The 24,742-nt window shown below is 36.9% G+C and overlaps 1 protein-coding gene and 1 pseudogene across 3 annotated transcripts; one reads left to right on the top strand and one right to left on the bottom strand.

The window, feature by feature from the left end:
* The first annotated feature begins 8,841 nt into the window (after window positions 1–8,841).
* Window positions 8,842–11,655, top strand: LOC141350834 (GTPase IMAP family member 7-like; annotated as a pseudogene).
* A 148-nt stretch (window positions 11,656–11,803) lies between these two features.
* On the bottom strand, window positions 11,804–22,227 carry LOC129436455 (uncharacterized). Of its 3 annotated transcripts, none has more exons than XM_055194607.2 (6): window positions 22,161–22,227; window positions 20,682–20,826; window positions 19,466–19,724; window positions 17,195–17,293; window positions 12,154–12,290; window positions 11,804–12,034 (listed from the first exon to the last, which is right to left on the bottom strand). In XM_055194607.2, exons 2-6 carry the CDS (start codon window positions 20,796–20,798, stop codon window positions 11,978–11,980), a joined length of 669 nt encoding a protein of 222 aa, XP_055050582.2. In that variant the 5' UTR covers window positions 20,799–20,826; window positions 22,161–22,227; the 3' UTR covers window positions 11,804–11,977. The 3 variants fall into 3 exon arrangements, with proteins under 3 accessions (XP_055050582.2, XP_055050581.2, XP_055050583.2); XM_055194606.2 differs by having other exon boundaries at window positions 20,682–20,829; window positions 22,161–22,209; XM_055194608.2 differs by lacking the exon at window positions 22,161–22,227 and adding an exon at window positions 21,814–21,920 and having other exon boundaries at window positions 20,682–20,829.
* Window positions 22,228–24,742: the final 2,515 nt, after the last annotated feature.

The raw sequence follows: 24,742 nt of genomic DNA, 5'->3' as shown, positions 1-24,742 counted from the left end.
AACAAATGTACTCAAATTGTACTCAAAAGGCCTGCTTTTCATGTCATTTCTGCACACCTGCTGCAGGAAGACACGTAAGAGCACTGTTTTGCTGCCGCCCTGATCACTTTTAATAAAAACAGAAATTATTTCCCTTCTTTAAATGTTACTTTAGAAGAAATGAATTTTCACGTCATACATGTAGGCCTTTTCAGATGCTTTTAACCCATCCCTCCTAAGGAACATCTTAGTTTACTTAAATATTTTGGATGCAAATGTTTATCGAATCATGACAAGCTATATATCGTTGGAAAGGTTTAAGCCTCAAGAATACAGATATCTTCAGTGTTTTATCAAATAAATTATGTAGGAAGAGTAGATGATTCATTTATTATAAGACAGGTTTCATAACACTATATCCTATTATAAATCTACAAAAATGTTGACAAACTATACATCATTGGAAAGCTCTAAGAATGTAGTTTTCATATTTTAAAACGTTTTAGCAGTAGTGATAGTAATTTAATTTGTGACAAAAGTATGCAGCAAACTGTTGAAACAGTGGCTTTTGTTGGTAAAACCACTAAAAAGTGTTACAAACCAAATTTTTTGAAATTTGGATCACAACTACTTGGGACTTATGGCTTCATGTTTACATCATTTCTTTTGTGAAACATTTACATTTTCTTTTATAAAATTTATTTGTTATTGCATTATTTGTAATTATTAAAATATGTTTAAACTGCTATAAAAAAATTTTCTGTTTAATATTTTTACCTCCAGATACTTCAGTGCAAAACTGTCAATTGTCTTCTTTAAAACAAAGCCAAGATTACAGTAGGCTTCTAAACCAAAAAATCCCAGAGTTGAACGTGCAACTTTTCAACCCCCCCGCATCTTAAAAGGGGTGGGTGACAGTAAAGAGGCTAAAAGTGAGGAGACCAACAAAGCAATTCATCACAATAAAGAGGCAATAATATTAGATTCAATCTGCTAAATGCTTATTGTCTTTCACCTTCAATAAAGTAAAATTACTGTTTGTCCCAGAAAAAAAACACAACTTTGTGTAAAAATATAGGCAAGTAATTTATTACTTTTAGTAATTAATTTCCACTATAATTTAAACAGATATTGTATGATGAGAACAAATCTTTCTGTTAAAAGGTTAATGTACTCACGCTGAAGTCCTTTTCAGTGTTCAATCACAGTTGAAAAGAAGTTGGAAACAACTGAGCTACAGTGTAATGTTTAGTAAGATTCAACAGCCTGCCGACCTTCCTGAAGGCGGGGTATTAGAGAAACATTTGAATAAGTGACTCAGCAATCCTCTTAACAATACAAACACAAGAATATTAATAAACACATTTTATGGAAGAGGAATAATTTGTTGTTTTAGATGTGTGTTTAATTAATTGAATGTTTAAATTTAACCGGTGACCTTCTGCTTACAAGACAGATTATTCATTATATTATATTTTATTATTTTGCTGTGATACTGTATTATAATTTACCTTGTCTATGAAGTGCTTTTAAGAAACTGTAACAACTGAAAAAAAAATCCTTTGAGAGCTGGGCAATTTCATGCAAATATCAACCTTATCATGAAAAGTAAAGATTTTACCCAAAGCTTTTAACCATACTGATATCTCAGATGTAAATATTTGGTGGTTTAAATAACCATGCAAAGTCTTTATTAAAGATTTAAAAGCATTTTTATTATGTTTCATAGTTAGTATAACCACACTGCACACTCACTGTGAGCTCATATGAAGGTCACAATACGAAGTCACTGCACTCACTGTGAGCTCATACTACCAATAAGCGCATGATAGACAAGTACCAGATGTTGCTCAGAGAGCTAATATGCTAGCGTTTGTTAATTGGAAACATGCCGAGACGTCAGCAATTAATTCCAACTGATATCCAGCCAAAAATGAAAAAAGGGAAAGAGACATCTCTCTGCATTTAACCCATCTACTGAGTAGCAAACCCATCCACTGCAAGTTATGAACACACACCACAGAGCAGCTATCACTGCAACACCAAAAACTTCCTTCATTTCCTGTCAGCTGTAGGCCCGCTCACCATACCCCGATAAACGGTAGGTCAGTGGTCAGCAAAAATCCTCTGCGCCCCACCTCTATTCCTCATTGGGACCTGTTTATGGTGCTGAAAGCCCTGCAGGCTGCTCCATTTGAGCCTTTGCAGTCAGCGAGTCTTAAGTTTCTCACAATGAAAACTCATTGGGTAGGGGACCTCCATGCATTTTCGGTCAACAGTTTGTACCTTTAGTTCGGACCGGCCGATTCCAGAGTAATACTTAGGCCCCGGCAAGGCTGCGTGCCCAAGGATCCCATCACTCCTTTCAGAGATCAAGTGGTGAGCCTGCAAGTGCTATCCCCAGAGGTGGCTTTGTTTGTTTATGCAGGCACTGAAAGGGTCAGCTGTAGTGGCATTTTGGTAGGGATTCCCCATTCGTCGGTCATGACTTGACGTCATAGTATCTGACTAAAAGGGAACATCTTTGTTACATATGTAACCCTCGTTCTCTGAAGGAAGGGAATGGAGGCGTCACGTCCTGTCGCCACAGTTTGCTGTTCCACTGCTGTGTGCAACAGTGGTTTGACTACCTGCTCAGGTTATAACAGCTTTAAGAATCACAGTGCTGCCCTCTGCTGGTTATCAGAATTAACTGAACTGCTACATTTCAGAATTATAAGAGGGTTAAGGTAGCCTGACGTTGTCATACTCAATTCTAGTCAGAATTTGAGTCTGATACCGCTCCATTGAGCTATAATTATGAGGCGTGTCTCAACCGAAAAATGCCTCTGCACTCAATTGGATAGACCTACGACCAATCAGAGCAACGGAGTGTATGTTGAAATTACGTCTTTGCAGCCTGACCGAACTGCTAGTTATTATACTAAGTCTGAGTTAGCGAATGTACATCAACACCTACTATGTTTACAACATTTCGTTTATATCACAACATGAAGTATTTACTAAGTCATGGAGTATGACTATCTCTTACCATTTGTACGTTAGGTGAACTTCATCCACGACGATACCCTACGTTGGCTTGAAAATATCGGAGCCTAGCATGTCCCTCCACTTATTCAGCAACCACGACTCCGGGCTTCCGAAAAGAAGCTGGCAACGACCGCTAATTATATCCATCTCGTCGTGCACGCAGAGTTGCATCGCCATGATAAGGTTGCCCATTTCAGTTGCGACCAACCTTTGCCGAATCCCATAGGAAGGACGGCAAAAACATAAACAAATGCCCTGCTCGCGTTTCTCTGTTCCTCTTTTAAAATCTATGCTCTGTCGATATATTTTAGAACAGACTCAATGTCAGAATCCACACATCTGAACTCTACAGCGGCAGCCATTCAACACACGTGCTCTTTGGTGACGTGGTTCATTACGTTACTGTCGTTTATCTGTCAATCATCGTATAAAGCCCGCCCTCACAATTTGATTCGTCGGCCTGTTTTGATATTCTCATAGTAGCTCCTCAACGGTGAATCCCCAGACCGATCTTCCCCGTATTTCAAATCGTGGTGGGCGGGGCTAAGATCGGCTGGCACCCAGGCTAGGGTTAAGGGTAACCCTGAAGCATCTACTGCAATGTATTTAAGTTGGACAGACAGGTTTACCAATACAGAGAGGTTAAAAGAATAGAGTAGCATCTTTTAGAAGGGTGAGCTACCAAAAAAGGTGTTTATTTACTATATTTACATACATCATCATCATATTTACATACACAACATCGACAAAAGCTTAGTATTAAGTTTTTAAACAACATTTAGCATAAGCTACAGTGATATTGTTTTTATAATTTGTGCTGTAAACTTGAACGTTAAAACATGCATTTTGAAGATTTGATTTGGGTTTTTATTTATTTATTTACAGTTCATGAAGATTATTTGTACAGTAAATACAGATGTGCAAGGTGTGCAAAGGTGTTAAAACAACATAAAAAGACTATAATGTTTATTGATGCAGGTCTTGCATTTTGTGCACAAATACATGAGCAGTGTGTCACAAAAACATGTAAAAGGAAGTGACAGTATCACTCACAAAGACCAGCCCTCCCATCTAACATACTAATGTATCCCCAAACTTCAAACCATTGACATAGTTTAATTATGTCTAGCTAAATAGAGTTTTTCCTATCAGTAAAATGCCTGACAGAAGATACAGAAGGTGATATAGATGATTCTCACTGGGCTTGTGCAATTCTTACTGGTTAAACAAGACTGCCAGTGAAGGGACTGAGATTCATGCATTTTTGTTTTTTTGACGGTGGATCTGGATTTCAAAACCATTGTGAGTAGATTTTCTTTATAGCTTATTTAGTTGTTGGTGGATTGTTTGGGGGAATAAGACACTGAAAGTACACCAAAAAACAGAAAAAAGATGAAGGACAATATCCATCATTAGTATATAAATATAGAATTGTATTAAATTATACAGGGTAAGTTGTAACATTTGCACTCCTTTCACTTTTGGTGTACAATAACGGTCCCACAAACAAACTTTAAGTGTTCATAGCAGACGTGTGTGTTGATTCATTGTGTAAAAAATGATTAATCTAACTTGGTTATCTATGCTTGGTTATTTTCCATCCAGTGTTGGGCCAAAATGGGGTGAGCCCAGTCGTTGGGTTGAATCAACCCAGAAAATGATTAGATTTGACCCAACAATGGGTTAAAACAACCCAGCATAGGTTAAATTACAACCCAATGGGCTGGGCTCATCCCTTTTTGACCCAACACTGGTTTGAAAATAACCTAGCATTGTTTAGAGCAGGGTTCCCCAAATCTTACCCTGGAGGGCCAGAGCACTGCAGAGTTTTGCTCCAACCCTGAACAAACACACCTGAGCAAGCTAATCAAAGTCCTCATGATCACTAGAAAATCACAGGTGGGTAAGTTTGATTAGGGTTGGACCTAAACTCTGTAGTGCTCCGGCCCTCCAGGGTAAGATTTGGGGAACCCTGGTTTAGAGTGTAAGCACCTGAAAAATTGTTTAAAATCTCAAACTTATACTAAGTGGGTTGGCTTAAAGCAGACGATTACACCAGTTTAAACGAATCCACCCCACAAGACTATTATTATAAACATGTTCCTCGTCTAATAGGGAGAGGGGGTGGTGTAGCTACAATATACAATAAAATATTCAAAGTAAACCATAAATCCAACCTAAAATTTAATTCGTTTGAAATAATACTGTTAAATATGGAAATAACTGATCGCAACAACAAACGACTTTCGTTCATTTTAGCTACCATATATAGGCCTCCAGGCCACCACACAGATTTTCTTAAAGAAATAGCAGACTTCCTATCTGAGCTTACAGTCACTGTAGATAAAGTTCTTATCGTTGGTGATTTTAATATCCATGTGGATAATCCAAAAGATGCATTAGGACGTGCGTTTATGGATGTTCTAAATTCTCTCGGCATTAAACAAAACGTGTCAGGGCCCACGCATACTCGTAATCACACACTAGACTTAATTCTGTCACTCGGACTCAATATTAATGACATCGAAATATCACCCCAGAGCGATGCCGTTTCAGACCATTGCCTTGTGTCATGTACAATACTTCTAGATAGGACCGCTCAGTCTACAACATGCTACAGATTAGCCAGAACAATAATTTCCACCACTAAAGATAGCTTTATTAGCACTCTTCCAGACCTGTCCCAAATGAAACATGTAGCAGATAACCGTGAAGATCTAGATATTATAATAATAGAAAACCTGAACAACGTCTGCTCTAGCACATTGGATGCCGTTGCTCCCATTCGAAAAAAGAGAATCAAAGAAAAACCGCCAGCTCCATGGTATGACCATCATACTGCAGCCCTTAAAAAAGTAGCTAGAAAAATGGAAAGAAATTACCGAAGCACAAAGTTAGAGGTATGGCGTTCAGCATGGAAAGAGAGTGTTCAACACTACAGACAGGCCATTAAAACTGCCAGATCTACCTATCTCAGTACGCTTATTAAAGAAAATCATAACAACCCTCGTTTTCTATTTAGCACAGTTGCGAAACTGACTAGAAACAAAGAACAAACAGAAACCAATAGTAAACTCCAACACAATAGTGACGACTTCATGAACTTCTTTACTAACAAAATTATGTTTATTAGGGAAAACATAGAAACTATGCAAGCAGCCATCACTCTACCCAATAGTACATTTTCCACTAGATTACCAAACGAACATCTTGAGTCATTTAATCCTACTACAATAGAAGAGCTCTCTAAACTAGTAACGTCATCCAAATCATCGTCCTGTATACTAGACCCCGTTCCCACAAAATTACTAAAAGAGGTATTTCATGTAGTGTCAGACACTGTACTTAATATCTTTAACTCATCTCTAGAATTAGGATACGTTCCAACAGCTTTCAAACTAGCAGTTATTAGACCGCTCATTAAAAAGCAAAACCTTGACCAGGGAGATCTTAATAACTTTAGACCAATCTCAAATCTACCTTTTCTTTCTAAAATATTAGAAAAAGTAGTGGCAAGCCAGCTACGCACATTCGTAGAAAATAATAATACATATGAAAAGTTCCAATCAGGATTCAGGCCCCACCATAGCACAGAGACAGCGCTGCTTAGAGTTACAAATGACCTCCTATTAACATCCGATCGTGGTGAAATCTCAATCCTTATATTACTAGACCTTAGTGCAGCCTTTGACACAATAGATCACACAATCTTACTCAATAGACTAGAAAACTATGTTGGCATCAGTGGTCAGGCGTTAGCCTGGTTCAGATCGTATCTAACCAATCGATATCACTTTGTTTATGTAAATGAGGAAGAGTCATATCACTCCCCCGTTAAATACGGCATACCTCAGGGATCAGTTCTAGGCCCTATCCTATTCTCGTTATATATGTTACCTCTAGGAGACATTATCAGGAAACATAACATAAGTTTTCACTGCTATGCGGATGATACCCAGCTTTACATCTCGTCGCATCCTAGCGAAACCCACCAGTTTTCTAAGCTAACAGACTGCATTAGTGATATTAGGGACTGGATGGCACAAAACTTTCTTATGCTAAACTCCAATAAAACAGAGATACTTATTATTGAACCGAATCGCTACAAACATAATATGTCAGATTACAAGTTGCCCATAGATGGCTGCACGGTGGTGCCATCTTCCACGGTTAAGAATTTAGGCGTAATGTTCGACAGCAATCTATCTTTTGATAGTCATATCGCCAACATCTGCCGCACAGCATTCTTCCATCTTAGAAATATCTCAAAAATACGCCATATGCTGTCTGCATCAGACGCAGAAAAGCTTATACATGCTTTTATGACCTCTAGAATAGACTATTGTAACTCGTTACTCGGGGGATGCCATGCAAATCAGGTAAACAAGCTACAGCTGGTTCAAAACGCCGCCGCAAGAGTGCTTACTCGATCTAAAAAGTATGACCACATCAGTCCAATTCTGGCATCTTTACACTGGCTACCAGTTAAATATCGTATACAATTTAAAATATTACTAATCACCTACAAAGCCTTAAACGGCCTAGCGCCCTCGTATATTAAAGAACTACTATCAGAATACAATCCATCACGTAAACTGCGCTCACAAAATTCTGGTCACTTAATTATCCCTAGAATATTAAAAGTGTCTAAAGGTGGTAGATCCTTTTCCTACTTAGCCCCTAAGCTCTGGAATGATTTACCAAACAATGTTCGAGTATCAGACACAGTCGATCAATTTAAATCTAAACTTAAGACATTCTTCTTTAACAAAGCATTCAAATAAAATGTCCAGTAAATGTACATTTCCCGCAGTAGTTAGTTTGTCCAGAACAAAGCACTCACATACCTCATGGGTAATATACTTATGCCGCAAAAGTTAGCCTGTCTGGAACCGAGCCGACTTGAACCACTATAATGTTTGACACCTGCATTGCATGCGAACGGCCCCTACGCTAATAGAATTCTGTTTTTCTCTCCCTGTCTCGTCCTCAACCACGAGGACCATGAGACAAACAGACCCAGTTCCGGTTGCTGTGAAGATCATTGCATCACTGATCCACTGGCTGTCCTTCAACGTGATGACCAGCCGATGCCCGACCAACGACCACCGGCTAAACCAGTTTAATTCGCCTACCCGCCTCCTATCCCTACCGTTTCTATATATATATATATATATATAAATATATATTAATTCCTCCCAAGGGTTTTTGTCCTTCTAGGACTTTTTCCCATTGGGTTTTTTTTCCTAGAGGGTTTTTAATCCCAGGGAGAGTCAGCCAACTTTGGCTTAATTTAGCACTTTACAGTATACGTTACTTTATTAATATGCTCGCTTGTACGGTTTAACCGCTTTCTCTACTTCTTATATTATCTATTGATTTTCTGTGTTCTCCTCTACATCTTCTCATGTAAAGCTGCTTTGCAACAATTAACACTTGTGAAAAGCGCTATATAAATAAAATTGAATTGAATTGAATTGAATTACTGTATCTTATTTTCAGGTGACACCGAAGAATAGGGGATTATCATGATTCTGGGTTTCGTGGGCGGGTCAACTTTTTGCATGTCCACTTCCGGCGCAATTAAGTTAGGTATCTAACGTCCTGTTAGGCAGTTAACGAAGTACAAATACTTCGTTACTGTATTTAAGTAAATTTTCCACGTATTTGTACTTTACTTAAGTAGAATCTATAGTGCATACTTTTGACTTTTACTTCGTTACTTCGTTGCAACAAATCTGTACTTTTACTTTACATCCTTTTTCCTTTACATACCTTTCTCAACAACTTTTCTGGACCAGCAGAACTGGCATTACGATCCACCGGAAGTGGATGTGCACAAAGATACTACGTATCAAAAGTACTACGTATCAGCGCGATAATTCCCTATTGTGCATCCTGTTACTGGGAGCGAGAGGATCATGTAAAAGCTCTTCTAGAAACACCATCCTCAGGTGTCACGCTTTCAACACAGACATGCAGCTGAGCAGAGTGACACAGATCTGTGAAAGGGCATCCGGAAACATCAACGGCCGACCTGTGGCCATAATCGACACTCCAGGACTGGTTAAAGTCAATCGAATGGAAAAGTCTGTGATCAGTGAGATCTTAAAATCTGTTTCGCTCTATAAGCCAGGACCACACGTGTTTCTGCTGGTCCTACCTGTAGGAAACTTAACAAATGAGGATAAGAACATGCATAAGTTGATCGAAAACATGATCGGGAGGGACGATTGGAAGTACACTGTTATTTTGTTTACACACAGGGATCGTCTGGAGGGGAAGACTCCAAATGATGTCATCGCCAGCTCAGACAAAGACCTCAGGGACTTCATTTGTAAATGCAGCGGTGGATTTGTGTTCTTCAATAATAAGGACGTGGAAGACTCTGAGCAGGTGAGCAAACTTCTGGAGAAGATTGAGACCTTGATGGCCGTTAATAGCAGAAGCTGCTACACACAGAGCCGGATTAACGCAAAGGCAAACTAGGCACGTGCCTAGGGCCCGATTGGCGGGATGGGGCCCAGACAGAGGGGGAATTTTTTTTTTTTTACAAATGTCCCATCTACAATTTCGCCGCTGTCGGGCAGAATCCCCGTATCTTCAAAACCATTATTTTTCAGGAAATTAAAAAAACGCCATATTTTTTAAGTTATTAAACATTGTTTCATTAAAGACGAGCTTTATGACTCGGGAGCAGAGAGATAAGAGCGTATGCTCTCATTGATAAAAATGGTACGGACACAAACGCCGCCGCTGCCAGCAGTGTTCAACAAATACTGCAGTCACATTGAGCCTTAAAGACGATGCTTCAATAGTTAACCAAAGCTGACTGGTTACATCTTACTAAACTTGATTTTAAAGGTTTACGATCTATAAGTGATGCAATACAAAACACGATGAGCGGACTATGCTGTCTAATAAGTGGAAATGAATCTGCTCGCAAACTTACCTTCGTGGCTCACGGGCTTCCTTCTGCACAGAAGCATTACAGCTATCGAGTTTGAATAAATGTACTTAAACCTAACTATTTTCACTTGTGTTAGTGCCTAACAAACAGAAGTATTATATTAATTAAACAGCCATTTTATCTCCAATAAATAAAACATTTACTTGTGTTTAACATTCACAAAATAATTTAATGGTGGTATCCAAAACATTCAATTTAATTCAAAATTGAATTCAATAAAAACATTGCTGCTTGTGTTTTACATGCACAAAATAATTTAATGGTGGTATCCAAAACATTCAATTTAATTAAAGTATTATATTAGATACATGTTCAAACTTCAATGCATATAAGCCTAGTAATACGTAAATATTTAAAATACATCAATAATTGATATCATAGGTTAACACAGATAAAATCATAGTTAAGTCTTTCTTTATTAAGCCCATTACTGAGTGTATTTGTGTTTGTGAGTTTGTGACTGTTGTTGTCTGAGGTGGAGACTCGGATGGGGACGCCAGTCATCAGAATGGTTGATTTTCAAGTTCATCGTTACACTCTATACCAGACAGAGTTTCTGTAAGGACACACACATGGTTGCTGCAAAAAATAAATGAATTAAGGACAAACGATCATTTCCCATAAGGCATGTTTGCGTATAATAATGAGGCAAAAAAAAAACAGTTCCTTGCATAATAATTCATGACTGCAATGGCAGAACTAGCGGGGTCAAGATTTTTTTTCTTTAAGCCCCACGAAAATCACGTTAGATACCAAACATGATAACAAAACCAATGGATAGTGGCTAACTAAGTCAAATGAAAGCAATATGTGCTTTAAATTCACTTCACAAACGTGAATAGCGTAAAGAAAAATCTAGCAGCCTCAGAAACGATACATTAAACTTTAGCACTACCATTACTTCGAGATAAAACTTTTATACATAATATAAAAACTGTTATTATATAATTCATATAACTGAAACATAAATAACCAGTGTTTTGAGGACATTTACCTCAGTGGACGTGTTGCTCGACGAGGATTTCGTTGCGATTCTCAATCTTGAAGAGAAATATGCAGCGAAGCTCTCCCGCGGATTACTGACACCTATTGGTTATTTACTGGTACTACTGCCTTAACAATGACACTCCCAATGGACAAGGTGAGGATAATTTAATAGCATTTAATAGAGCCGTGTAATCACGTATAAATAATAAATTTAGCAAAAAATTGTCTGATAGACTGGTTAATATACAAAACATGACTTAATTTGGCATACAAACAACCAATTTGTAACCAAAGACTAGGCTATGTAAAATGTGAATTAACTTTTATTAGTAACTTTGGTAAGTTTCAAATTTCAATTCATAAATAACCTCGATGGGGGGGGGGGGGGGGGGGCAAAAAATGCAGCCTGCCTAGTGTAGTCCATTTATTTAATCCGGCTCTGGCTACACAACGTCCCTTTTCCCAGCCTCAGAAAGGAAGATAAAAGAGAAACAGAAGAAGATACTGCAGCAGAGAGAAAGAGAGATAGCACAAAAGGAGAGAGAGAGCTGGAGGAGAATTATGAAGATGAGGAGTTAGAGAGGAAGAAACGCGAGCTCTGGAGAGAGGAAGAAGAAAATGCACGGAAACTAGCGGAGAATCCACAAAGACGCAAATCTCTGTCAGGAAATCTCACCAAATCCCATTGATCTATAGCAAAATCACATAAAACACGGATCCAACCTTTATTATATATATTTTATTGATAGAAATGTAACATTTCCTCAAGTGACACTCGAGAGAAAGAATTTTTTATTAAATGTTACATATCGGCTGCGTGTAAATTCTATACAAGGTTTATTTTGTTACTGTATATTATTATTGTTTATATTAACTATGTGTACTATTATATTTGTATTTAGTTAATAGTTATTAGTAAGTGAAAGAATGATTAGTAAGACACATTCAACAACTAATTTTAAATAAAGTGAAGCACATCCATGAAATATGAAATTAGAATGAATGAAAATGTCATTTACGAGCAGTAACCTTCATTCCCGTAAGTTTAGGCAACTTTAAAAGACCCATCTGAAAACAAGTAAAGGGACCAAGTTACAACACGGGTAACCTTTAGTTTAATGTTTAATTTCCTTATTTAAATTAAGTAAAAGTGGGCAATATACATGATCAGTTATTCCTTTTCTCACCTTATTGAGAGTCTTAAGGGTGTATCCATAGCATTTTATGCTTTTTTTCCAGTCTTTTTGTGTCCCTTTTCCACCCAATTTCTCAAGTTCTCCAGGGGTTATGTACTTTTCCCCTATGTAAATAAAATTCTTTTCATCTGAAAGGAAGAGTGAAATGGGATGTGAAATAATATTCATCAAAATCTACACTTTCAAAATGATTTTGAAGATTAAAGTCGTCATTGAAGTTTTTTTCTCTGGGCACTGCTCATAATCTTAACGCTTTAAAAAAAAAAAAATCTTTACAAGGCCCCTTTTTTGCTACATTACATTAGCTACGTTTACATGCAAACAAATAATCTGTTTGTAATCGCATTGATGGCTCCATCAGATTGAAAAGCCTTCATGTTAACACCTTAATCAATACGATTGAGGATGATCGGATGCAAATTTGGATCGTATTGAAGGGGGTGGTGTAGTCCAATCTCCGATCAGCAGGAGAAAAGTATGCACGTAAACGCGTGAATCGTAATATTTTCTCAGTCAGATGCAAAAATATATTGTGCACATGCACAGAAGAATTGTGTTTAAGTTCATATTTACCTGTGATGATTCTTGTCACAGAAACATGCAATAGCAAGGCAACTTTGACTTTGTACATTTATCCATAGATAAAGCGTGAACTCGACGAGAGATGCTGTGCATTACGTGGCGTTGCCAAGTCCTCTACTTTTGAGTGCAGATTTGGGATACAGTTTAAATTGTTTCCACAAGTTCTTTTCCTGCGGGTTAAAGATGAAAGGATGGCATTTGGGCTGTAAATACCCATTGGGATGCTTTTGGGATATTTTCTAATGTCCATTGGGCTGGTTTTGATATGCGAATCTGGTAACCCTGGCTGTGCGCTTGCACAGACGTTTGTTACGTATTATATATAATGTACATGCAAACAAAAATTTTAATCAGATTGCAATGTTTAGGGCGCATGTAAACTGTATTGTCGTAACCTTAAATTGGAGTAAATTCAGTGGGATTGACAAAATTTTGTGCATGTAAACATAGACAGGATGACAGAAAATTGTGGGATATCATTTTGGTTGTAGTGATGCCCAGAGGCGATTCTAGGGTTAGAGCTTTAGGGGTGCTGAGCACCCAATGAGCTCCGCTGCCACAACCCACTCTTTTTTCCTACAGAAACCAATAATATGTCTATTGTAAAATAACTATAATTTTAACATTGGTTCAACAAACTCCAACATCCAGATTTTTATGGAGACCTTTCAGGCATGAAAACGGTTCAGGGGTGAAAAAGATGAGAAGAATATTACCCCTCTAGGGTCTGGGAGCATGCTCCCCCTTAGAATTTTTTTAAAATTACACATTTTAAAGCATCAATCTGATGAGGTTTGAGATGCATTTTTTTGCTAACCTTTTTATTTCGAATTAATGGCGAGCTAGCACTTTTTTGCCATTAATGCCATATTAAAGTCTCAGGACAAAAGGTGGGCTACAGCAGCAGTGTGGGTATGGTTTTATGTGAATATACAGTGTATCGTTTTAAGCCTTTGCCAAAATGACAAATCTCCGAATTTATAACTTTTATGCCTACAATATATGGTAGGTTTATTAATAGTTTGTTAATTTGCAGCTTTTCTTTTAACAGTCCTTTAATTGAACCATTACCTTTACTATATGTCTAAAACAAAACACTTGTGACTCCTGCACTAAGGGTTAAAAACGTTATCACCTTCATATTAATCTACATGTGACAAACTAAAAAAAAAAGGTCTAGTTTGATAGTCAGACAGTTAGTGATTTCACACATAACTTACCGGTATACACAGTGATATGTAGTTTGTTTTCACTCTGTTCCAAACGCCATGTTTTCATGACGACTGACCAGAAAAGACGCACGTGACGTCATGTTTACATGACTCCCGATTGTTAAAATAAGTCTCAAATTAACAAAATCATACAATAAACTTTAACAACGGAGACACACGTATGCAACTACAATGAGACACACAAAACTGCATGCGTCTTGCGGAAGAACATTGTAACCGGCGCTACTTCTCTCCGTCTATGGACAAGTCACACAGGTACTGTGCTACTCCGCAGCGCGCGGGTACCCGCCGGACTAACATAATCCGAAAATAAACACTTATTATACGTCAGAGGTGTCAAGTAACGAAGTACAAATACTTCGTTACCTTACTTAAGTAGATATTTTGGGTATCTATACTTTACTTGAGTAATTATTTTTCAGACGACTTTTTACTTCTACTCCTTACATTTTCACGCAATTATCTGTACTTTCTACTCCTTAAATTTAAAAAATCGCCTCGTTACTTCTATTAATTTCAACTTGTTTTCTTTTTTTACATTCCGGCTTGTCATCGTTAAAAAAACTATCTTGATAAATTGCATCATCCAGATGAATGCGATTGTGATTGGTTGAGAAGTATAAACATACACCATTTCGACTCCCTATTGGTTTGTACGCAATCCCCGCCCCCCAGCTGACTGCAGATGATCAAAAGTTTGTTCGATAGCGCTGCACAGAGAAACATAAAAGAACCGCGAGAGCGATTAGAAAGCATGCAGAGTGTCTCCCCTCGCGATGCTTTAATATCATCCGCCATCTGTTTGTACAGTAACAGAACGCGGCATTCTGTCTTCAAATGGAAAAGTACCAAATAAAACTCGCGCATCACTTTCAGGTCAGTTCACATTCACAAGCCTGTGTAAATGTATAGCTGGCTGCTGACACCAACTCATCTGTGTGATTTAAATAGTGTAACAATACCAATTTATATCATGTAACTTCAGTTGTTCAACTTATATGACATTGTGCTGCGTTGCGTTTTGAAGCATGGCAAAGATATCTATGCTAAAGACATTGTTGTTTTGTATATGCTAATAACTGCCGTCAATTTTATTTGCATTAACAAAACCTACTTAGCTGAATGCTTGAGTGTTAAATCAATAAAACACATAACCATACATACCAACTTTTGCTTTTGTTAATAGACATCAGCTGTTTCCTTAAACCTGACTTTTAATTTACTTACAATAAAGACATTTAGTAATTCTCCAAAATTGCTTGGATTTATACTGACTAAAGTAAAGTATACAAAAGTGCATTAGCTACACAAGTACAGATGCAGAAATATAGGCTATAATATATAATTGCATATTTGTAGTTTGTGTTGCTGTCAAAATACAATTATAAATGATAACAATAGCATATTTGTATTCTCACACATACTATAGTGTGTGATTTTGTTGTTTTTTAACTAAAGAGGGCACCACTGTAAAAGTTTGGCCACCAGCGGCACTGCTCTGAAGATTGACTTTTTGCACCATTACAATATTTATAGGCAACTAGTCATTATATCTTCCTCTCTATGGAGCACATGTTAATGCTCAGTAGTACACATATATGGTTCTTTAATGCAGTTGTTATCAAACATTTTTTGCGGCCTCCCTTGTGTACAGTGGATTGACATAAACATTCTAAAACTTAAAATTTGAATTAAACAAAACATTTTAAATTATACAATTTATTGCTTTTGTTTAGTAGCCTTATTTTTCTGAGGTTTAATTACACATAATTTATAATAAAGTAATGCATTTCATAAAATATTATAAAACTGGGGCCCCTGGCCAAATCTGGTGACATCCAGTTTGAGAACCACTGCTTTAATGTATTTGTTTGCATTGTATTGAAATGCGTTCATTTTTAATGGGCATATACCGTATGTGGTTGAAACAGATAGCCTAGTGCAGGGGTAGGCAACATGGAGTGTCGATGTCCTGCAGTGTTTAGCTCCAGGTCTAATCAAGCAGACCTGAACAAACTAATAAAGGTTAAAGTCACCTGAAACCAAGTAACCAAGGTTTTATAAGGGTTGGAGCTAATCTGCAGGACATCGACACTCCAGGACTGACGTTGCCTACCCCTGGCCCTAGTGCATCCCAAATTTTTTAACATTAACATTTTAATAACACTATAGTTATTATGGCCTTTAGAAACATTTTTTAGAGGAAATGGGGTAGTGCCCAAAAGGCCCCTGTGGTGCGGCCTAGGCTTTTTTCTCTAATGACATTTGTTTCCTTACATTACTTTTACTTTTATACTTTAAGTAGTTTTGAAACCAGTACTTTTTCACTTTTACTTGAGTAAAAAGCTTGAGTTGATACTTCAACTTCTACAAAAGTCTTTTTAAACCCTAGTATCTATACTTCTACTTGAGTAATGAATATGAATACTTTTGACACCACTGTTATACGTGTACCATGGTGATTCAGTATAAGACAAAAACACGGCTTGAAAGATTGATTCGTGATGTACTCGCTCATTATAAACATAACGTAAACATTTTGTAGGATTTGAACAAAAAAGTTGCATCACAAGCTGATTCTCACTCTGCGTGTGTTTCGCGCTGAATGACGGTCGGGCTAAGCGATGCAGGTACAGATAAGTAGAAGAGGGTGACACCATTTGCTAAGCGGGGAGGTTTTCATTTTCTACCTTAACATATAAATTTTAAACCACAAACTAAGGAGTATGTTTTGGACATTATTTAAAGCAACACTATGTAGTTTCCATGTAAAAATGACTTACAGCTCCCCCATGTGGTTGAAAAGCGCAACAGTGCCTGGTATCAGACACTCTTCTGCAGGCAGGGGGAGGGGCGGGGCTGTGTTTCCTACCCTCCACCACCACTTTCAGAGTGTGTTTGTAGCAGCTAGGAGGCTGCTCGGGTTGCAGCAACAGTACAATTTTTCCAGTTAAAAGTTGTTCTATCACTGAAATAATTTTAGAGACATTATTTAAAGGTCAAAAAACTACATAGTGTTGCTTTAACCTTGTCAAAGACGAACGAACATTTTAGAATAAATACATTTCTTGCTCCAAGTTTTAGGGGTGCTCAGCTCCTTTTTAGGGGTGCTGAAGCACCCCTAAAAAGGGGCTAGCCTGGCCCATGAGTGATGCCCTTGGAGAGGACAAATATGATGGAGGGTGATTTCAGCTTCATAAAATAATAAAGTAACTTACTGAACAGTCTTTTTCTGACCAGTACAGCTTTTTTATCCCCACATGTTACAGGCAGCAGTTTCTTGTGCTTAATCAAGATGTTGAGATCTTTTTTTCCCTCTTGAATGAAGAAAATTGAAAAGACAAAAATGTTGACTAAATTGTACATGGGGGTTGATGTTGTTGCATACAGTATAACGAAGACCTGACCATAAAATTGAACATTTGTGCTGTATACTATGGAAGGTTTTCTCTGCTCTCAGAGCTGATTCAAACACTCATTCAAACAAAACAACATTTGCATTAGTAGATTCAGTTCAGCTTAGATTGTAAAGAGCTGAACTGAATGAGATTTGCAAGTACAAAACAGTGTTTTAAGAATGGTTTACATTTCAAAACAAAGGAGGAACCAACAATACAGATAAGTGACTGCATTGAAATACTGTTTTGTATGTGTGCAGTTCATTTACGCGTCAGCTCCGTATCGTCTTAACTGAATGCTGCTCAGCTCAATGTACAGAGTATAGACGCAGAGAGAGAAACATTGGGATGGTACAGGTGTCACAGAATGCGTACAGAGGTTCATCCATATGGAAAGAAACATCGCTAAAGGGGTCTAAAGGTTGTTTAATCTAGCAATAAATAGGCTTTTCACACCTGAAATTGTTAACCCTGGGTTATTCTAAAACCAGGGTTAACGGAATCCTGGGTTATTTTTTTTCATGTTTCACACTGTTCAAACCTAACCAGGGGTTAAGAGATAACCCTGGGTATTCATAATTTGACCCTGGGTCAGGAGTCTCCAACCCAGCTCCAACACACCTGTCTGTAATTATCAAGCAACCCTGAACACCTTGATTAGCTGCTTCAGCTGTGTTTAATTAGGGTCATAACATTGTAACCCTGCTTCGTTTCGCACTGCATGCGTTTGGCACCGCAATGTGGGGTTAACACCACAAATGCGGTGCTAACCCTGCTCCGGAGCAGGGTTTCATAACCCTGGGTAAAAAGCGGTGCTAACACCGCTTTCAAATTACAGGTGTGAAACGCTCCTTAACCCAGGGTTAAAAGCAGGGTTTAGAATGAAGATAACCCAGGGTTAAGCGCAGTGTGAAAACCCCTAAAGTCAGCAAGCTTGCATGGCCACACTGCCTCAGACAGTAAAAAAAGTGCAGCATGAAGTTAAAACAACTTGATTTTGCAAATCAATTCAACTTACTATTTTAATTTTGGCTTGTGATAAGTTGAAATGGCTTATAAAATCAAGTTGAAATTGTTAAACTTACTTTTTTAAGTTCATAAAACATAAATTATATGTTGATTTGACAAAAATGCTTCATTTTTTCAGTACATTGAGTCTTAGGGGCTGTTTACACTTGGTATTAAGATGTGTTTTCATCGATCGGATCACAAGTGGATGAGAGAGACACATCACGTTTACAACTGGTATTTAAATCCGTCTCTTTTGTCCACTTTCGACCGCTTCTGTCCTGAATACTGTGAGGGGGTGGTCTGTGAGACAGTGGGCGAGTCTCTCCGCTCTAATTCAAAGAGTTTATGGACGCAAACTAATATTATGTCGGAGTCCACTGCTTGTTTAGCAAGTAAACATGCTGCACAGTGTTTTGTACGTGTGTATGTAAGAGCTTTCTCTGAATTTTCACACGCTTTCAAAGCGAAACTACGGAGATCAGCCGCTTTAGCTTTATCAATGAAAGGCTAAAAATAGCACTGTTCACCATATGTTCACGCCAGAAGTCAAAAAAGACGTAAAACTTGTGTTTAATACCTCAGATTACATAAATGGGCGGAGAGAAGGCGGTCGCGTGTGGCTGTTCGAACGCATTCAACCACATGTGCGTTCCGAAACTCCGAAGCGATCCGATCGAAAGTGGTTTCGACTACCTCTGGATGTGGTTGAAAGTGGTCGAAAGTGGATGAGCTCAAAACGTTTTGAACACCGTTTACACCTGGCATTAACATCATACACTTGTGATCCGATCGACGAAAACGCATGTTCAAGATAGTGAAAATGAAATGTCAAATCATCAACTGAATTTTACTTTTCAATTTGACAGCGAAAATGCATTATCATATATTTTACATTTTGGCACAAAATAGTAAATCATTTTTTTTTTGTTTCATTAATTAATTTAAAATCAGAAAAAATCAGAAAAAAACTTCCATAGTATACACACATACACACACACACACACACACACACACACACACACACACACAGGTTTGGTTTTTGGTGTAGGCTATATTAGTATTTCTGCTTAGTGAACTCACTTTTTTTGATTTGTCCAGGTGTCTTCTTCTGGGTGTTAGTGCTCTGTGATGATGGTCCAGCTTGGTAAATCTCACCATTGCCCTTCAAGCCCCTCGTGTTTACATTTTTAATCAGTTCAGAGAGTTCAGGATACCGTGTCAAAATATGCTCCTGGTTTACACACTTCCAGAACTTTTCAACATGAGGTTGTTTACGGCTTTCAATAAACTCCAAAAGTTTGTACACACTGTCTTCATTGCTATTGAGCTCATATATTTCCTTAATGATAAAAGAAGATATTAAACAGAAAAATATTGAGAAAAACCAGACACAGCATTTTTAATTACAGTAAATTAGAGTTTTTTAATTTTTTTTTCAATATCTCTATAAAGTTGAGCAATGTAGGCTAGCGTGCATTATTTGTTGCTGCATTAACTGCACTCTGCTGTATTTCTAGCTGTGGTACAACTGTGTATTAAAAATGTATTAGAGTTTAGAAAATGTACCACTTGCTGGTATAAAACAGTACAAAAAAAAACTGTACTGTCCAGGGCTGCGTTTCCCGATAACGATTGATCTTAGCACTTAAAAACACCCACACCCACTGAATCAGTGATTTTTTTTAGGCTATTCTTCACAGAAACCACTATGACACTGCTGGATTATGAGGTTAAAGGATAGTTCACCCAAAAATGAAAATTCTGGTATTATTTACTCATAAACCTGTATGAGTTTGTTTATTTCTTTAGTAACACAAAAGAAAGTAAATGATGACGAAATCATGAGATATCTGGCAACCCTACCAATGGTTACCTGCTGAACGTGCTGTCATAGCATAAAATACAATGGAGTCAGGGTCCTAAGAAAATCGATTTGTTATTTTCGCCCTGTGTTATTTTCGACTCCGCTTTCCCCTAAAGATTAAGCCAAGACAAGTTGCCAGTTGTCATATACAAGTGACCTCGAAACCTCTTGCGTTGCCATGCACTTATGGATTCACGATTACTTCAGAGCACTCATAGATCTATAAGGATTTTCAAGTATTACATAAGTTACAATGCTTTTGGAAAACGGCCCTAAGCCTGATTCGTATTATCGTTTTTAGGACCTACTTAGGCCTAGAATGCTTTTGGAAAATGCAGCCCTGAATGGTCTTGCTTATGTGTAGTAGCATACAAAAGAATAAAAGTTATTATTATTTGACATCCATGATAAGGGTAACAAAATCAAGCTTACATATTGGTTTTCTGTAATAATATCATTATCCTTGAGATGACGGAGAAGCATCATTGGGTCTTTGATTGTAGCCATCTTTGTCTTGTTTTGGCGGAAAAGGTCAAATAAGTTATTCATAGTATTGTTGTTTTAAATCCACTTGTTTCTGCTAAAGAGAACATACAAGTAAATAAACTGACTTTTATTATGTGTTCATGTCTTTTATTTTGATATCGTTCATTGCCACGTTTGTCTCTAGTTTCTCTGTTATCTGATTTGTCATGTTCTCATTGGTTCCCTTGTTCTATGTGTCATGTTTTTATTGGTTCACTGTCTGTATATATAGCCATCATGTTTCCATTGTCTCTTGTTGGTTATTAAATGTATTGTATGTGCTGTCTTCGTGTCATGTCACGGTTATTATTGTTTCTGGGTTTTTTTTTTGTCATACCATGGATTATTGGATTATAGTAAACTTAACTATCTGCACTTAGATCCTGTCTCATATCATGTTTGAACAACCACATTACATAGATGCTTACTAAAAACCTACAAAATCTACCTATAAAAACTCTTCTGTTCATTTTTTGTTAATAATATATGGAAAAAGGTATGTGTGTGTTATTTATGTTCTAAGTTGGATTTCTGTCTACTCAGATATTCCTGTTATTCTTGTTATTCAAGCCTGCGATTGCTCCACGGCCCAGACCACAACTCAGAGTCTGATTGTTTTTAAGTTAAATCAACTTAATTAACTTAAATTATTTCGCAAATCTTCACTAGTCAAGAAAGTTGAAATTAATTGTCATTTTAAGTTAAATTAACTTAAAAATGTGAGTGCAACTTTTTATACAGTAATATTCAAAACAAAAGAAAGATCTCGCACACTGAAACTAGTAAAAAATATAAAAATAAAATATATCCTACTGTAATTTTCATTTTCCCTTAAAGCAGTGGTTCTCAAAACTGGGGGGTGTGTGAGATGGTGTCAGGGGCCCCCAGTTTTATGACATTTATAAAATACATTCATTTATCATGAATTCTGTGTTATTAAACTTAAAAAATAAGCCTACTAACCAACAGAACTACTTTGTATAATTTAATATGTTTTTTTAATTAAAATGTTACATATTAGAATTTAGTTTTGTCATACCTTTTCTTTGGGGGGCCGCAAAGGAATGCACCGTACACAAGGGGGCCGCACGCTAAAAAAGTTTGAGAACCACTGCCTTAAAGATGAATGGTAATCCTGCATACCCTTTAAAATATCAATGTAAAAGCTATTTTAGAAAGCACACTATAACAATTGGTACCAGACAGTAGACTACTTATCTCTATGTAAAGCAAAACAATCCTTCTCATCAATAAACTATGTAAAATGTTTGGTGTGATAATTAAGTTATGAATGTTATATATCATATAATGTTATATATAATATAATATAATGTAATGTTACAAATAATTTAATATTGTACACTAAAAAACATTAAAAATCACTACCTGACACTTCTTCACAATGCAGCTCCAATGTTCAGCAGCACGTTGACATTCCTGTTTTAATGTAAACACCACACCTACTTTTGGAAATGGAAACTGAACTTTTCTCATACAGACTTGAACCCAAATTTGAGCTGGCACATTCAACTTATATAACATTCAACCTATATAACCATTTTTCTATCTTTCTGTGTTTTTGAAGCTTTGATTGTGTTTACAGTGCGCAATATAACATGTCCCTACTGAAAAATCCAGCTAAGACCAGCATAAGCTGGTGAGCTGGTTTTAGCTGGTCCCCAGCTTGGTTTTAGCTGGTTTTGCTGGTGTAGGAAGCTGGTTTTGCTGGTGTAGCAAGCTGGTCTAGCTGTGTTTTGGTCACATTTTAAGCTGGTCTAGCTGGAATTAGCTGGTCATGCTGGAATACCAGCTGGCCCACCAGCATGACCAGCTTTGTCAGGCTGGGAGGACCAGCGTAAACCACCTTAAACCAGCTACAACCAGCTAAAACCAGCTACCAGCTTATGCTGGTTTTAGCTGGATTTTTCAGTAGGGGTGTTCATATTTCACGTGTAAAAACGCAGTATTTTTCACACAATTTACTTATCTGTATAGCGCTGTTTTCACTGTCCTCAAAACGGTCTGATGTCCTCTTGTTCTATGAAGTCCTTCCTTCAGAAATACTTATCGAGTTCTGATGGTGTAGTTTGTTTAGTTTGTTGTGATTCGATAGCAACTTAGCTTGCCATTAGCTTAGCTGGCGACTGACGTATTCCTGTGGGCGGAGATTAGTCAAAAAACTGTTCTACTGACGTCATTAAAGCAGGAAGTAGAGGGCTGTAGTCCAAAACGGCCGTTCACTGTAGGCTTTGAAAGGCGAATTCTGTTAAAGAAAATATATTGCCTGGCAGTGAACTTTCAGCTTTATCATTTTACAGGTATTATTTATGCTATTATTGCAACATTACACACTAACTAGGGTTTAAAAATGGGAGCAGAAAGAACGTCATCTTTAAGGACTGCAAGTAATAATTGTAATTGGGCGAACTGTAATAAAAAGTGCTCTGCATTTTTTTTCTGCATTTCGTGTAAAACTGTAAATTTTAAAATTTATGGATAACATTTATTATATTATATAATAACAATTATATTTTAGCATTAAAAACTAGGCCTAATGTGACTAGAGTAGCTACATACTGTATAAACACACCTTTAATTTAGGTTATATATTTTACTTTTCCTTTCCTTTCATTAACAATTCTATTTTAAGAAAAATTGCATACTGAAGATTTACATTGAGGGTGTAGTTGTGTTATGACAACCACACCAACACACAAACATTGACAAAAAGAACTGGGGGAAGGGTAAGTATTATTCTTCTGGTGCTGAAAATGGGAAAACTCAGTCAGCAGTCTCTCTTTTACTTGCTTATGGTTAGGGTTACTTTTAGCTTGCATTCACAATGCTATGGTCCAGTTTAAGGGTGATCATATTTAAAATCACACATTCTTAAGATATACAGAGCAAAGCGAATTTTTTTACTACTTAAATTTTGAAAAGAATTTAGAGATGCATCCTGCTTGGTTTGACTTTTATTCCAGATGTTTTTTGGGGGAGGGGGGTGGTAGGGTTCAGACATAATTTTGTATTTAAGGATTTTTTTCCAGCTCAAATTTAGCTTAAATTTTAATAAAAATCTCTCTTACCCTTAAATAAAATAAAGTTTGAGTTAACAATATACAACAGTATTATGATTTCTTTACAGCAAAGAAACCCTACAAAATAACTTTACCCCAGAAATCAATAAACTAGCAGTTTAATGCAGTGTTGCCTGTAAGTACTAATTATGCATTTAATTGTTCATGATTATGGTATTGGAATGGGTCTGTTCCTTGATAAAGATTACAGCATCATAGTTATAATCAAACTCAACTAAGAATTAGCTTTGTTTTAATCACATTAAATTTAATATTCACACAGTTCTATGATTCGAATTTTGATGTTTTGAAAATGACAAAGTCCTTCAAAAAATAATGACCCAATAGTTCATTGATGGAAGCACCTTATTACGATTTCAACACTGAAAAAAAATGATTCATTGAATTTACTCATTTTTTTTAAGGTAAATGGTTGCAATCAATTTATTTAAGTTACATTTAAACAAAAAAGATTAGTGAAGTAAAATAAAATGTAAAACTTTTGTTTAAATGTAGCTTAAATAAATTGATTGCAACCACTTACCTTAAAAAAATGTATTATATTCAATGAATAATTTTTTTCAGTGAAGGTAGCTTATTAGCTTATACAGCCTGTGGTTACGTTTTAATGTTTTTTTGCCTTATGCATCAGATTAGACACATTTAAATGTTCTGCATTTGCAAATATAGAAACAGTTACATAAACCTTAATGGTTTAAAAGATATTTTGCAGCATCTAACCCCACGCTTCCCCTCAACCCAACCAGTTCCCAACCATACAAAACACAACAAGCAAGTAAAAGTACAGTCAAAGGTATTTATTGCATAAAAAACAGTATAAAAGTATTAATAACGTATCTTTTCCAAATCTACTTGACAAATATTGACGGC

The sequence above is a fragment of the Misgurnus anguillicaudatus genome, chromosome 19 (assembly GCF_027580225.2).
Source record: "Misgurnus anguillicaudatus chromosome 19, ASM2758022v2, whole genome shotgun sequence".
NCBI lineage: Eukaryota > Metazoa > Chordata > Actinopteri > Cypriniformes > Cobitidae > Misgurnus > Misgurnus anguillicaudatus.
Note: the sequence above shows the minus strand (reverse complement) of the source record. Positions and strands in the feature narration are given on the sequence as shown.

Coding starts and splice junctions, on each gene's coding strand:
- LOC129436455 (XM_055194607.2), bottom strand. CDS start 20,798: ATGAATAACTTATTTGACCTTTTCCGCCAAAACAAGACAAAGATGGCT. Junction 19,725..20,681: donor TTATTACAGAAAACCAATAT/GTAAGCTTGATT, acceptor TTTATCATTAAG/GAAATATATGAGCTCAATAG. Junction 12,035..12,153: donor CCCTTAAGACTCTCAATAAG/GTGAGAAAAGGA, acceptor ACTTGTTTTCAG/ATGGGTCTTTTAAAGTTGCC.